Here is a 15,941-nt window from a genome sequence, read left to right on the forward strand (position 1 = left end):
GATGGTCCGCCATGGCAACATCAGTAAAGCTGCTTTGTGACTGTTAAACTACTACTCACTATACAAGTACAATTTAATTAAATGAGGAGCATTAACCAATGAACCAACTGGATATAATTCAGCTCAAATGATTCAACAGTCATTTGAAGAGAATATGATACTTTTCTGTTTGATCATTCAGGAAGAGTGATGGGGTTCCTAGCCGAAACGATTAAATCAGATTAAGTCTGGATTCTTCACACAAAACCGACCGTCATTACATTCAACCAAATAAACTGAATGAATTCAATTCACAGCTCCATTTAAAAAAAATGATTATTGTTTTTATTTATTCCAGCACTACTTTTACTTGCGTTTGTTTACTAAAATTACTGCTAGTAACTTTTATTTGAAACAATTCACTTGTTTCACATTTATACAGAAAGTGTCGTTCTGAAAGAATGATGCGATTCCTAATTAAAGTGATTTGCTCGTATGTTGAAGTGAGTCATAATAAACATCATTACAATAAACCGAGCTTTTCCAATTGTTACCATTTTCTAAATACTGGCTGTTTTAGAGTGTATTTACTTACAAAGTCATAACGCTTTAAGCCTTATAAAATGCCTCACTATGCTAAATAAAGCTTCTCTTCATCCAAACAGCTGCTAATAAAAACTCTGGAGAATTCTTGGAATCAATTAAGCAGGTTTTTTAGATAACGAGTCGCTCGGAAAGAGGAATCTGAGTCTGGATCGGTGACGCTAAAGTTCACACTTCTAAGCGATCCGTAACAAATCAACCTCTGCATTCGATTGACAGCTCAAATGAATTATGAGTCATTTGAGGAAGAAATAGTTTGTTTCTCATCATCAGTGTTGATTCAAGTGACTTATGTGTTTTTAAAGCCTATTTCCTTATCACGTCTCGACTTTTTAAACCTCACACCATTGTGTATCTGGTCTTTCCCTACGCTAAAGAAAGCAAGAAGCAAGTGTTTCACTGTTATCGCCACACACACACACACACACCAACTGAATCTCTGAGATTGATTTACTTTAAAGCAGAACGTCTCCTTTATAGTGCTCTTTTTTTTGGAGGGGGGAAGCTTTCACGGCAGGTAACATCCCCCCCCCCCCTCCCTAAGCTCCGACCCCCTCCCCACCTTCCCCCATCAGCTCACATGTGACACAATATTTGGAGATCTGTTACGCGGCATTTGTTACGTCTGTCACTCGTTAGCAGTGACAACAAAAACTGTCTCAGGAGGAAAAAACCTCTGGCTACTGGAAGAGGAAGATAACGCAGATCCGGGTCTTGGACTCTCTGTAACGCTGTGCGCTTACACCTGGGAGGACACACACACCCACCCACACACACACACACGCGGATGGAGGTGTTTGTGTTTAGTGTTTTCGCTGCCGATTGCTTGCAGCCAGGGTTTGGTCCTGAACGTGTTGGAACAAGTGTACGAACGGCGTTTAGGGTGATCAATGAGATGCTTCTTTAAACAAACCCGGGATCCTATTATACTCTGAAAGATCGGATTCGTGCAGCCACACACACACACACACGCACACACACATTCACACACGCACATGCATATAATAGAGCTATGAAAATAAATACCTAGGCGTTCCCACTGGGCTGCATCTCTAATCACACACCACATGCTTCTGTGTAAGGTGGGATACTTGTGCACTCCATCAAATGTGTGGGTGTGTTAGAGTAACACACTCACGCAACCCGCTAAGATAAACACACTATCAATCAACACACACACACACCATCATCATCATCATCATCATCATCGCTCTGTTGTGAGACTAAATTAAGAAGAAAAGAGATGAATGTGAGATGGAGGGATAAAGAGAGAAAGGAACGACAAGGAACGCGAGTGAGAGTAAATGAGATAGTGATGAAGAGAGTGCGAGTGAAAGATGAGAGAATTTGAATGACACCGAGAAGCAGAAGAGAAAGCAGAAGAGAAAGGGAGAGTCTGCAAGAAATAGGAAACAATGGAGAGAACGAAAAAGCTAGAGAGAATAAGAGAAAGTCTGAAGTGCAAGCAGGGAACAAGTGCAAATGTGACGAAACAATAGAGAAACGTAAAGCATCGAAAAGTGAAATAGTGTGAAAGGTTGAGAAAGAAGAGAGTGAAAGAGGAGAAAGGGATGTAGATAGGAAGGAAAAGGAGAGAATGAGAAGCAAACGAGAGTGAGGGAAGGTTTGAGGGGAAAATGATAATGGAGAAAGTAAGAGTGTTAGAGAGAGAGAGAGAGAGAGAGAGAATGAAAAGAGAATGGGATTCAGAGGAGAGAAAAGGAAGGAGAGAAACGGTAGAGGAGAATAAAGAGAAAGAGATGGAGAAGATAAGAAGAATGGAGAGAGTATGAGAAAGACAAGGACAGAGAGATAAAGCAGAACAAAATGAGTGAGAAAGTCTGGAAATGAGAAAAGGCATAAGGAAAACAAGTGCAAGAGAGAGGAAAGGAGTAGAGGAAGGATAGAGAACTAAACCAAAGTGAAAGGAGAAAAAAGAACATCAGAGAGAGAGAGAGAGAGAGAGAGAGAGAGAGAGAAGTTACGTGAATCAAGGATAGAAGGATAAACACAAGTCTGGGAGAGACAAAAGAGACAGAATGGAAAGAACGATAGAGCAAAAATGTTGATGAGGAAAGAGAGTGCATGAGAGACGGAGATTAAAGGAAGAATGAGAAGAATAAGAAGAATGAAGAGAGAGAGAGAGAGAGAGCAGATGGAAAAAAATGCGACTTAATTAACACCAACTGTGTTTAAAGACTTCCCCAACAGTGCTGTTAAATGGTCATGCAAGCATCTCTCTCTCTCTCTCTCTCTCTCTCTCTCCAGATCTATCTCTCTTTGGCTCTAAAATCTTTTTAACACCTATAAACAGTTATTAAGTCACTTACACCATGAGATTCCTCATTCAGGGGTCTAATACAACAATACATAATGTGACTGTCAGTCATCAACCTGCCACACACACACACACACACACACTGCCCAAATATTAATAATAATAACAATAATAACAATAACAATTATTATTATTATTATTATTATGAAAATAATCAAAACAATAGATGACAAAGATCTATATGCAGCTCATGTCAACTTCCACAGGACATTACCCAGAAGTTTCATTCACACAGCTGTAACACACACACACACACATACAGACACACATGCAGGTCCGTACCCGAAGTAGGCGTGGGACGGGGGCGGGAGGCTGCACAGTGCCGCTATGAGAGTGAGAGTGCTCCATGCCCGCACGGCGACTCGTCCATCCAGCATTTTGCAGCGTCTCTGCAGCAGACCATTGCGCTCCGTCTGAGCTCCTGCTCCTGCTGCTGCTCAAATCACACACACACACTCACACAGCTGCAATTTATACTGCCCCAGGGCGGGGTGAGAAACAGAGGGGGTGGGATGGCTCCTCCTTTTAAACTAAAAGAGAGAGAGAGAGAGAGAGAGAGAGAGGGAGGAGGTCTTCTGTCTAATTCAACTCACACTCACTTCTCTATTCCTCCTCGTCTGTACTGTACACCGCAGTGTCCTGCTCTCTGATTGCTCAGAAGGTGTAGATTAATTCTCTGGAACAGCAGCAGAAGCACAAGTTTATATTACCGTTCCTCGTTAAAAATAAACAGACATGAGGAAGAAGTCTACAGTGTCAGAGATTTGTGATGAGGTGTAACCCTTTCTCAGAGAGATAAAGGACAGGATTTTATAGTTCTAAAGTAAGAGACAACAGAAGCGATAAATCCAGTTCCGAAAGATTCCGTAGAACATTAAGCTTTATCATTCTTTAATAAATATAAACTTAAATGAATGCATAGCTTCTGCGGTAAAGGAGGAGACATTAAACAATCAAGTCAATGAAACACATTAAACAATCAAGTCAATGAAAATGCCATGTCCCATTTTTCCTTTTTTCACTTCCTTTGTTGTTGATCACATGGTTTGCTCCTTATTTGCATAAAGTTAAACTCAGCCCTTCTATATTTGCATCACCAACGGTTATAGGACTACCAGGGCTGGAGGCAAGCTTCTCATCATTGTGTACAGAAGATCTTTAAGTGGAAAAGCAGCTCGTTTTGAAAAGATCATGTGAGGGAAAAAAGGGGAAAACAGTGATATGGAATGGTCAAATTAAGTGATATGAAAAGTGGAAAAGTCTACAGCAGAATTGGGAAGTCAGAATTGGGATCCTGGGATACATGAACACATAAAAACAGCCCAGTTCCAGACAGAAGACTCTCACCTGGATCAGAGCTATTTGCACTCCTACAAGTACCTTTTCTAACCGTTCCAGTGTATGTTTAATCACTCTCCTGAGGGTCAGTAATCAGCAGAACATCTCCTCTTCCCTAAACAAGGGTTCCTAAGCAGCACTAAATTCTTTTGAGTTTCAGAGTTTCGCTGTCAACTTTATCAGCTTCATCACTCCAGCATAGAGCCCATCACCCCTCTCCAAGTAAGTGCATTATGTTCTCTGTTGTACTGTGATTTCCAGAGATGACAAAGCATGATCTTATGGAAAGAATGCAAAACTACTCACTGGCCCTCCCACTATTAATGAATACACTTCCACTGAAAACCAAGAGTCCAAGTTTACTTTTGAGAATTTCACCTAAATACAATAAAGGAGCGGTTCTGCTAAACTGCAACTATTAGGCTGAAACATCAAACTTATGACCATTAAATTTTATCCTTGGTGAGAGACTCACCCACTTACAACTGAGACGACCCTCTTTCTGATTGAAGAAACCCAAACCCTAGTCCTCACAGCCTTGAACCACCTAATAATAGACTAAATCTACACTAGAGACTTAACCTGTGAAGCACATACAATCTGTTCTGCGCAAGGGAGATGACTTAAAGACAGTGTTTAGCAACACCTTTGGATACTACAAGTATTGCTTCGTACAATGTGGATAGGAAGGTTCATCATAGTTTATATCAACAGCACCCTGATCTACTCCACATGACTCTTCTACACATGTCATTCATTTTAAGTAAGTACTGTGATGTCTCCATCTTTACACCAAAGAATGCACACAAGAATCACACCATTATTCATTGATTCTGCTACCTACTGTTCGGTACATCCCAGGGTACAACCCATCATTCCTCCTATGGAATGTGAACCCCAAGAACTACAGTATCAAGGACTTGCTCCCAGAAATGCTCACCGCTTACCAGTGAGCAGTTCTGGAACCAAATACACCAACACTTAGAGAAAGCTGACCAAATAATTCCGAAATATGCATACTGTCAATGCAAGAAGACACCAACCTATGGACCAGGCGATTAGATACGCGTCTCCACAGAGGTAAGGATGTAAGGATGCTTCAGCCCCAAGCAGCAAGCAGTGATTTTTTCCAATGTTGTTGATGTTCCCTAAGTGATGAGTTCCTGCGCATTATGGATTAGCATCAGTATTGTTTTTGATCTTGTCTACATCTTGTACTTCCTGTTTGTGTTGTTTGCTTTTCAGAGCAATACCTGGGGCACTTTAGCTGTATGAGTTGTCTTAGTGTTAACTAATGATATTTGCCCATTTTTAATTCGTTTGTTAGATCATAATGTTTTGTCTTTGGTTTAAAGAAAGGTTGGATGTAAGCAAGGATGGAAAGAATAGAAAGGGGCCCATATTTTGTGTAGGATAACAACAAATAAATTTGCTGCCAAATGCTGCAATTGATGAAGAAATACTAAAGTCAGACTGTTTTAGTCATACTGTACAGCATTGAGAGAATTATTCTTTTCATGATTTTGGTCAGAAAAATCACTTACCTTGTTCATGTAAGAAAAGGTTTCTCAAGCCAAAACAACTTAATAATGAAGGTGGTTATAGATTGTAGGGGCATAGCCTGTAGAACATCACTGATTTACCCACAGTATACACACACACACACACACACACACACACACACACACCAACATGAATGCCCTGTTCCAGAGTTATGAACACAAGTGTTTCCTGTCTCTTGTTTTGCATGGTTTACTTATGATCAGTTTCTCTGATAACTCACTAATCATTAAATCCTGTTTAAGACAAAGCCAGATTCACTTGAGTCATGCATCATTGTTCATGGAAATGTTTGATTGCTCTTATAACATGCTTTAGGAATTCTGCTTATTCGTGTCTTTAATACAGGGATTTGGAGAGACAGAATTAAATAAACCCACTAAGAAAAATAGTGACACCCCAAAGGACCAGGTCAATAAACGTTCCACATTTCCAGGGCTTCTTGTCAGAGGGAGGCAGCTTAAGGGCCTGAAGGAAAATGATGTCCTGAGAACTTATTTCCTGCTACAGTTAACTATCAGATTAGGCTGATTGGTGTTCCCAAATTGGTGTCTATTAAACACGCCAAATTTTGGCTTATATAACCTCGGTCAGGTGACGTCGTCTGATGAGACGCACCTGCAGGTTATAAATAGGAGTGAACCGGAAACATTCCTCAGATTGATTTTGTCTGAAGGGACGAATGAGCCCCTGGTCGAATGAGCCCTGATTCCTAGAGGCGAAGTGACCCCTTCCGTCTCATAGGAGAGGGCAATAGCATCTCTCACCCAGTGTGACAAAGTCTGTGTAGTGGCGACTGCCCACCGATTGCAGCCCCCATAGCATATGGAAAGCTGCTCTGACTTACGCCACTGACTGTTGCGGTGGACGTATATCTGAAAAGCACGTACTGGACACAGTAATTGAAGTTTCTCCTGCTCCAGAGCTGTAAAAGGTGGAAGACAGAAAGCTTCAAGAACAACAGGGTGCATGGTTGAGTATGGAACTTTCAGAAGATAGTTCGGGTGAGGATCTCCAATTCTCTTCAGAGAGGTAATGGCCATCAGAAAAAACATCTTAAGGGTCAGAAGCCTCACAGGCGCTGACTCTAATGGTTCGAAAGGGGTGTCAATTAGACCTTCGAGCATGATAGATAAATCCCAAGAAGGGACAGTGGCTCTAGTGGGTGGCCCTAACTGTTTAGCTCCACGAATAAAACGGGCAACTGAAGGGTGCTTTCCCACGGAAACCCCATCAATCAGAACATGGCAGGCTAAAATAGTGGCTATGCACGTTTTGAGAGTACTAGGGCACAAGCCCGAGGACAACTTTTCCTGTAGAAACTCCAGCACTAAAAATATTTGTCAGTGGACTGGGTCTACATGTTTTGCCATGCACCCACTTTCAAATACCTTCCATTTGAGGGCATAAGCTCTTCTAGTGAAGGGAGCCCTAGCACTTAGAATAGTTTCAATTACGCTGGCTGGAAGACCAGCTTGACTTAGGTGGTCCCGCTCAGGCGCCAAACGTGAAGGTTCCAAAGCTCTGGCCGAGGATGAAATATTGTCCCCTGCACCTAAGACAGAAGATCCCTCCTTACTGGAATCACCCATGGTGAGCCGTCGAAGAGAGATATTAGATCTGAGAACCACACTTTGGTCGGCCAACAAGGCGCTATCAATAAGAGACCCTCTCCAGGACTCCCGGGAGCAGAGCTATCAGAGGAAACGCATAAAGGCATAATTTGGGCCACAGATGGGCCATCGCGTCCAGACCCAGGGGAGCAGAAAGAGTCAGGGTAGTAGAGGGGACATTGTGCTGTCTCTTGGGAGGCAAAGAGGTCCACCTCTGCTATAAATAATTTTTCCCAGATCTGACTGACTACTTTGGGGTGGAGTCTCCATTACCTGTTTGTTACAGCTTGTCTGGACAGTCTGCTCCCACATTCATGTGCCCTAGAATGTAAATCGCCCTGAGGGACAGGAACTTGTCCTGTGCCCAAAGCAGAACCTGGTGCGTTAGCTTGTTCAAGCAGGGCGAGCGCAGTCCGCCATGGCGGACATGTACGAGACTACAGATGTATTGTCCACCCGCACTAAAACATGGTAGCCTCTCAACTGCTGGAGGAAGTGCTATAGGGCCAAAAATAGAGCCATCATTTTGAGGCAATTGATGTGCCATGCGAGAAGATGGCCTCCCCAGCTTCCTTGGGCTGGACGGCCATCCACGACCGCACCCCAGCCCGTAGGGGAAGCGTCTGTCGTTAACATTTTGCGACGCCAAGACAGACCTAGAGTGGGACCCAAAGTCAGAAACCGGGGTCTGAACCACTTAGAAAGGGTACAAAGTCCTTTGCGCGTAACCCTTATTTGCCTTTGGGGATTGTCCCTTGGGTGAAATCCCCTGGCTCTTAGCCACAACTGAAACTCTCTCGTGTGCAGGAAGCCAAAAGGTATCACCGTAGATGCAGCTGCCATAATTCAATTCAATTCAATTCAATTCAATTTTATTTGTATAGCGCTTTTAACGATTTACATCATCACAAAGCAGCTTTACACAATCAAAAGAATTAAGTTTGTATAAAATGTGAATGTGTATGAATCAAAATTATATGATTGTCCCTGATGAGCAAGCTTAGGACGACGGCGACATAAGGCCTACAGATTTTTGAAAGTGATGGACAGGCACTCTATGGTCTAGCTTGATCTCCTTCAGGGTGTTGAGAATGGATTTGATACGAGCAGGAGACAGCTGTGCCCGGATAATGATCGAATCCCATGTGACACCCAAGTATGTTGTCCTCTGAACCGGAAAGAAAACGCTTTTCATAGCGTGGAGTCTCAATCCTAAAGAATGGAGATGAGCTAGGATGACATCCCGATGTCGAAGTACTAGCTCCTGAGTCTATGTAATTTAAAAAATGGATGCCCTGGAGTCGCAAAACACAGGAGCCAGGACTGCATCCATACACTTTGTATATGTGCGGGGTGATAGAGCTAGACCAAATGGAAGGACCTGATACTGGTAAGCTTTGCCCCCTCAGGAACTTCCTGTGTTGTGGCAAAATTTCTATGTAAAAATATGCGTCCTTCAGATCTATTGTCACAAACCAATCCCTTGGTTGGATTTGTGAAACAATGATTTTGACAGTCAGCATTTTGAATCTGTACTTCTTGAGATAGCGGTTTAGCCCGCGAAGATCTAGGATTGGCTGCAGCCCCCCATTTTTCTTGAAAACCAAGAAATAACAACTGTAGTAGTCTGACTCTAATATTGGTAGGGGAACATGTTCTATGGCCCCTTTTCCCCGGCAATGTCTGCAATTTGAGAGTCAGCAGATGCGCCCTTTCCGGTATCACGGATGTGCGAACTGAATCCTGTAGCCTTTTTCTACAGTCCCTAGTACCCAGGGAGATATGCCTGGCTGTAGCTTCCATGCTGTCAGTTTCCCTGAAAGGGGCACAAGTTTTAGCACTGCGGCTATACAAGTTTATAAAAACTGCGGTTTTAGAGGTTCGGCATCCTGAAGCACAGCAGGATATGACCGAAGAACTAACGTGCTGTTGGAGACTGGTGTTGTCCGAAACACCAATGGCGGCAGAGCCTGAACACCGACCTCCTGATGGCCACCCCATGGTCTTGGGCGCATAAGCATCAGGACTTCTTCTTAGAGAGGTCCAATCTCTTTGAGGCGGCTTGTGAAAGGCGGCGAGCAATACCCCAGTCCTTACGAGGGGGTGCCCGGCTGCTAACGACTGGGTGGCCGACAGTCCCGACTCTTGAGCACGGCGGAAGAAGAAACCTAGAAACCTAGTGGCGACGGCAAACAGGGTCGGCGGTGAGACAGGGGCATCAAGGAGGAATGTTCGATCCTTACCCTTGATGCCTGTCAGGTTTAACCACAGGTGCCTCTCTGCGGATACCAGGGAAGCCATAGAACGGCCGATAGCACGTACCGAATTTTCCTGGTTTACTTCTATTTATAACCTGCAGGTGCGTCCCATCAGACGACGTCACCTGACCGAGGTTATATAAGCCAAAATTTGCCGTTTGATACACACATGCTTCACACCCAGCAACACGAGAAGATGTTCCCATAGCGTTTTCATGCAGCATCAAGTGTAGCTTTTAAAAGGGAACCAACATTATCAACAATGTTGGCTTAGTTAATTGCCAAGGCAAAATCAGTGGCACATGAAATCTAGGGATTCTTCAGTCACCCACTCGTGACTTTCTTTTAACACCTAAAGCACCACTCAGAAGAAGCATCCTACAGAATATAATGGTAATTTAAGCATTAACCTGTAGTTCAATCTGGTTAAGAATTACTAACAAAGGGAATGATCCATGAGAACAGCGTAAACCACTGAGCTTTCCCTGCCACTGATGTCATCAGAAATTGTTTATGTGTAGAAAGATTGATAAAGTGATGCTGTGGTTTATTTATCTGAGTAGAGAAGACATACTTTAAAAAAAAATTAATAACATTGCATTTTATTTAGCGAGAATGAAAGGAAAGGTGTACAGGACAGTGGTGAGACCAGCAATGCTCTACAGCTTAGAGACAGTGGCGCTAAAGAAAAGACAGAAGGCAGAGTTGGAGGTAGTAGAGCTAAAGATGTTGAGGTTCTCTTTGGGAGTGACAAGGATGGATAGGATCAAGAATGAGTTTATCAGAGGGACAACCCACGTTAGATGTTTTGGAGATAAAGTCAGAGAGGCCAGATTGAGGTGGTTTGGACATGTTCAGAGGAGAGATTGTGAATATATCGGTAGAAGGATGCTGAGGTTGGAACTGCCAGGCAGGAGGTCTAGAGGAAGACCAAAGAGGAGATTTATGGATACAGTGAGAGAGGACATGAAGTTAGTTGGTGTGAGAGAAGAGGATGCAGAGGATAGGGTTAGATGGAGGCAAATGATTCGCTGTGGCGACCCCTGAAAGGGAACAGCCCAAAGACAAAGAAGAAGAACATAGCATTTTGCTAATCCGTTCAGTATTGCATCAACAGTAGACTTCTGTACTTGTAAAAGCCCGGAGACTCACATCAGTGTACAGAGATTTATTATGAATTTAATATTACACTTGGGTCACAACACTAGTAGAGAGATTCAAATATTTTACTCGACTACAGTTAAACTAAATTCACATTTTCACTAATTTCCTTGACAAAATTAATCTCTCTTCCCTATATAATTTATGTCTAATAGATATAATCAAAATCAATTAAACCATCAAACCTCTATTTCAATCAGGTCAGACAATGTCCAGCCTCATACAATAGGTTGTAACTGAGCTGATTGTGAAGTTAGGAATAGTGAACATAACTGGACATAACAAATGTAAGAGCTGTCCGCTGTCTTTCTGTGTTATACAAATCAATTGAATGTGTCTTGAGTTTTGTAAAGTTATTCAAGTGCTAAACTTTCCTTCTAAAATATTAATATGGAGTGCATCATGGCTCCCAAAAGAAGCAATACTAGTGCTGGTGATAGCAGCAGCAAGTGACAAAGGAGAAAAATCCATGTAGACGGGAAACAAGAGGCTATACTACAGTATCCCATTTAGTGTTGGTAAAAACACTATATTGTAATATAGTAAAAGTATTGGCTTGTCTTCCTTTACATGCATATGAACTTGAATAACATCCAATTCGTAATTAAAAGACAAGTACTGTTCTCCTGGCAACCACGAAACTCAGACTCATAAATCAGATTGGCAGACAGAGAAGAGTGATTCATCACTCCAGAGAGCACGTCTCCACTGCTCTAGAGTCCATTGGCAGTGTGCTTTACACCGCTGCATCCAATGCTTTGCATCACACTTGGTGATGCTTGAATGCAGCTGCTCGGCCATGGAAACCCATTCAGAGCTTTCTATGCACTGTTCTTGAGCTAAACTGAAGACCACATACAGTAACGTTTGGGGGTCTGTAGCTATTGACTATACATTTTCCGTGGCCTAACACTTCATGGATGAGCTGCTGTCATTCTCAATTGCTTTCACTTTGTTATAATACCACTAACAGTTGACTGTGGAACATTTATTAGTGTGCAAATTTTCTTGACTGGACTTTGCACAGGTGGGATCCTACCATGGTACGATGCTGTAATTCACTGAGCTCATGAGAATCCATTCTTTGACAAATGTTTGTAGAAGCAGTCTGCATGCCTTGGTGATTGATTTTATGCACCTGTAACTATAGAAATGAATGGAACACCTGAATTTAATGATTTGGATGGGGGAGTAAATACTTTTGGGAGTATGATGTACACTCACCTAAAGGATTATTAGGAACACCTGTTCAATTTCTCATTAATGCAATTATCTAATCAACCAATCACATGGCAGTTGCTTTAATGCATTTAGTGGTGTGGTCCTGGTCAAGACAATCTCCTGAACTCCAAACTGAATGTCAGAATGGGAAAGAAAGGTGATTTAGGCAATTTTGAGCGTGGCATGGTTGTTGGTGCCAGACGGGCCGGTCTGAGTATTTCACAATCTGCTCAGTTACTGGGATTTTCACACACAACCATTTCTAGGGTTTACAAAGAATGGTGTGAAAAGGGAAAAACATCCAGTATGCGGCAGTCCTGCGGGCGAAAATGTCTTGTTGATGCTAGAGGTCAGAGGAGAATGGACGACAGATTCAAGCTGATAGAAGAGCAACTTTGACTGAAATAACCACTCGTTACAACCGAGGTATGCAGCAAAGCCTTTGTGAAGCCATAATACGCACATCTTTGAGGCAGATGGGCTACAACAGCAGAAGACCCCACCGGGTACCACTCATCTCCACTACAAATAGGAAAAAGAGGCTACAATTTGCACGAGCTCACCAAAATTGGACAGTTGAAGACTGGAAAAATGTTGGCTGGTCTGATGAGTCTTAATTTCTGTTGAGACATTCAAAAGGTAGAGTCAGAAATTGTTGTAAACAGAATGAGAACATGGATCCATCATGCCTCATTACCACTGTACAGGCTGGTGGTGGTGGTGAAATGATGTGGGGGATGTTTTCTTGGCACACTTTAGGCCCCTTAGTGCCAATTGGGCATCGTTTAAATGCCATGGGCTACCTGAGCATTGTTTCTGACCATGTCCATCCCTTTATGACCACCATGTACCCATCCTCTGATGGCTACTTCCAGGAGGATAATGCACCATGTCACAAAGCTCGAATCATTTCTAATTGGATTCTTGAACATGACAATGAGGTCACTGTACTAAAATGGCCCCCACAGTCACCAGATCTCAACCCAATAGAGCATCTTTGGGATGTCGTGGAACGGGAGCTTTGTGCCCTGGATGTGCATCCCACAAATCTCTATCTGCAAGATGCTATCCTATCAATATGGGCCAACATTTCTAAAGAATGCTTTTAGCACCTTGTTGAATCAATGCCATGTAGAATTAAGGCAGTTCTGAAGGTGAATTAGTATTAGAATGGTGTTCCTAATCATCCTTTAGGTGAGTGTATATAATGTAGTGTTATGAATTGCACAAAATCCTAAATCACAAAATGTGTCATGCACGTTAAACAATATATACTTGTGTTCTAATAAATAAATTATGAAATGTGGTCAAAGACAAGGGCATGGTTATTTTCTGGCTCAGGTCTTATTTAATTGAATTGATGTCCCAGATAAAAATGTATTAGACCCACCGAATGTTTCCTCTGGGTAAAATGATTCATAATTATAGTATTAGTTTACACTGTTACGCTGATGACATACTGTTTTAAATGTTGAGATAGAACAGCTTAATAAAGGTTAGGAATGTGTGAAGACACTGTGTGACAATGCTTTCTCGCATGCTTGCTCATACATAGGAAACTTTGTCTGTAATATACTCATTAAAATTACTAATATAAATCATCTGCAAACAATCAGTCATCAAAAAAAGACGTGGCTTGAAAAAGTACTTGACGAACTTGTGTTCCATCCAGGGTGTATTACGACCACCAAGCTGACCAGTGAAGATGAATTAAGTAAAAATAAAATGTTTTTTGATTAGTGGTGGCTCTGGCAATAGAGGCTCTGGGTGGTTGACCAGTGGGTCAGTGGTTTGATCCCTGTCACTGCCAGGCTGATAGGAAAGGAGGATGACTGGGCACCAGGTTTGCAACCTGTCCCATCAAAATATCTATTGTTATAATAATGACAGAACCAGTTGCTCTATGGCATTAATTGTACCAGAGAAATGGAAAATGAAAAAAAAAAATTACAATAATTAGTAGACGTAATTCTGTAATTGATAGCAGACAGGGAGACTAAAAGACATGTTCCAGCTCATAGGTGATGTAAAATAATATATAATTGATGACATTAATAACAACGATGAATCACTGTTATTTATTTGGAGCAATGGGGCTGGTGTCAAGAGTCTCATGTTTCCGAAACTGCAAAAATATTGGCATGGAATTCAGTAAAACTTTGGGTGAAGCTCTAAGCATTAAGGCAGTGTATGTGTATATGTATGCGTGTGGTGGTGGTGGTGGTGGTGGTGGGGGGCGGGGGGTCGGGTGGTGGTTTGAGTTTACAGCGCATAGACATATTTCACTCATTATTCATGTTCACTTAAGTTAAACATTGTCCAGCAAAGTGCCACAAACCTTCTGAAAGTGCCTTTCCTCTTTCTTTTAGCTTTCTAGATTTGTTTTTTGTATTATTCAAAGAAAGTTTCTCACACATGTTCACACTAGCAAATATAATGGCTGGAATATTTTGTTAATAGTGTTGTTAAATCTCCAGGTAATATTTTGCAGGATTTAGATGAAATATTTTAATCAGTAATCAAGATAAATCATTGAGCCTCATAAATCTGGGGGAGAAGTTTACTTTGGCAGGACCACAGGAAGTAAAGACAGATATTTTTTTTTATCATTTAAAGACACACATGAGTACATTTTAAGGCATAACTCACATTTTCTTGCCATTTGTAAAAGAATAAATAACACACAGATACCAAAATGCAATAATTACATTTGTGTTTCCTTAAATGCAAATCAGAAACTGTGGCACGGATGTTTAACATCACATGCTGTTTTGAACCATCAGGCTGGTGGGAAGTTTTTGCACTGGCGCCTTCAGTAGCTTGTTACTTATGCGTATGTGTTGTGCCTTGTTTAATTACACATATCACTGTCAATGATGGTGGAAACAGGATCTGCATGCACTTGGGGGAAATCACGTAGTTGTGCTACTATACATTTAAAACACTGATGAAAACACACAACAATGAAAAAGTACAAATGGAGGTAAAGATGTTCTGGTGCCAAAAGAGATGGACCGTGTTTAGCCATAGTATTAAACCATCTCATTATTGAGTAAATAATATTGCTTATCTGGTTACATTCAGTTGATGGGATATATTATACAGCAAGTGAACAGCTGGTTCTTAAATTTCATGATTTGGAAAAGGAAAAATGAGCTACTGTAAGGATTTGTGTGACTTTGGTAGGGTGATGTTAAAGCAACTTTGTTAGAGCAACTACAAAAACTGCAGCTCTTTGGACCTACAGAGAGTGTGGCCAGGGGTCTCTGATATACATGGATGGCCTGTGTAGTCTAGTCAAATTATTATATTATCTGTAGGTAAAACTACTGAAAAAGTTGCTGGGTCTGAAAAATGCTGCTTCTGACAGGAGTCAAAACACAGTGCATGGCCGTTTGTTGAGTATAGAGCTGAATAGCTGCAGACCAGTCATGGTGCCCATGCTGACCCGTGCCCTCCACCAAAAAACTCCTACAATGGGCACTTGAGCATCAGAACTGGACCATGAACTGGTCTGATGAATCAAGTTTTCTTTTACATCATGTAGATGGCCGTGTGTGTATGCATGTGTGTGTGTGTGTGTGTGTGTGTGTGTGTGTGTGTGTGTGTGTCACTTATCTGTGAAGGATATGGCACCAGGATGCACTATAGGACAAATGCTGGTGGATGCAGTGTGATGCTCTGTGCAATGTTCTGCTGTAAAGCCTTGGGTCCTCCCCTTGTCGCGGATGTTACTCTAAAACATAGTACCTACTTAAACACTGTTACGAACTAAGTTACACTCCTTCATGTCCCATGATGGCAGTGGCCTCTATCAGCAATATAATGCACGCTCACACTCTGCACACATCGTTCAGAAGCGGTTAGTGG

The 15,941-nt window shown here is 42.0% G+C and overlaps 1 protein-coding gene across 2 annotated transcripts in view; it reads right to left on the bottom strand.

Annotated features, from left to right (window-relative positions):
* The window catches only part of wnt9a (wingless-type MMTV integration site family, member 9A), a 23,023-nt gene extending 19,679 nt beyond the window's left edge, over positions 1 to 3,344 (bottom strand). For both annotated transcript variants that reach the window (XM_053505293.1, XM_053505284.1), the window contains exon 1: positions 3,203 to 3,344. In XM_053505293.1, coding sequence (XP_053361268.1) covers positions 3,203 to 3,297 — 95 coding nt within the window. In that variant the 5' untranslated portion in view covers positions 3,298 to 3,344. The remainder of the gene's footprint in view (positions 1 to 3,202) is intronic.
* Positions 3,345 to 15,941: the final 12,597 nt, after the last annotated feature.

The sequence above is a fragment of the Clarias gariepinus genome, chromosome 1, assembly GCF_024256425.1.
Source record: "Clarias gariepinus isolate MV-2021 ecotype Netherlands chromosome 1, CGAR_prim_01v2, whole genome shotgun sequence".
NCBI classification, from domain to species: domain Eukaryota; kingdom Metazoa; phylum Chordata; class Actinopteri; order Siluriformes; family Clariidae; genus Clarias; species Clarias gariepinus.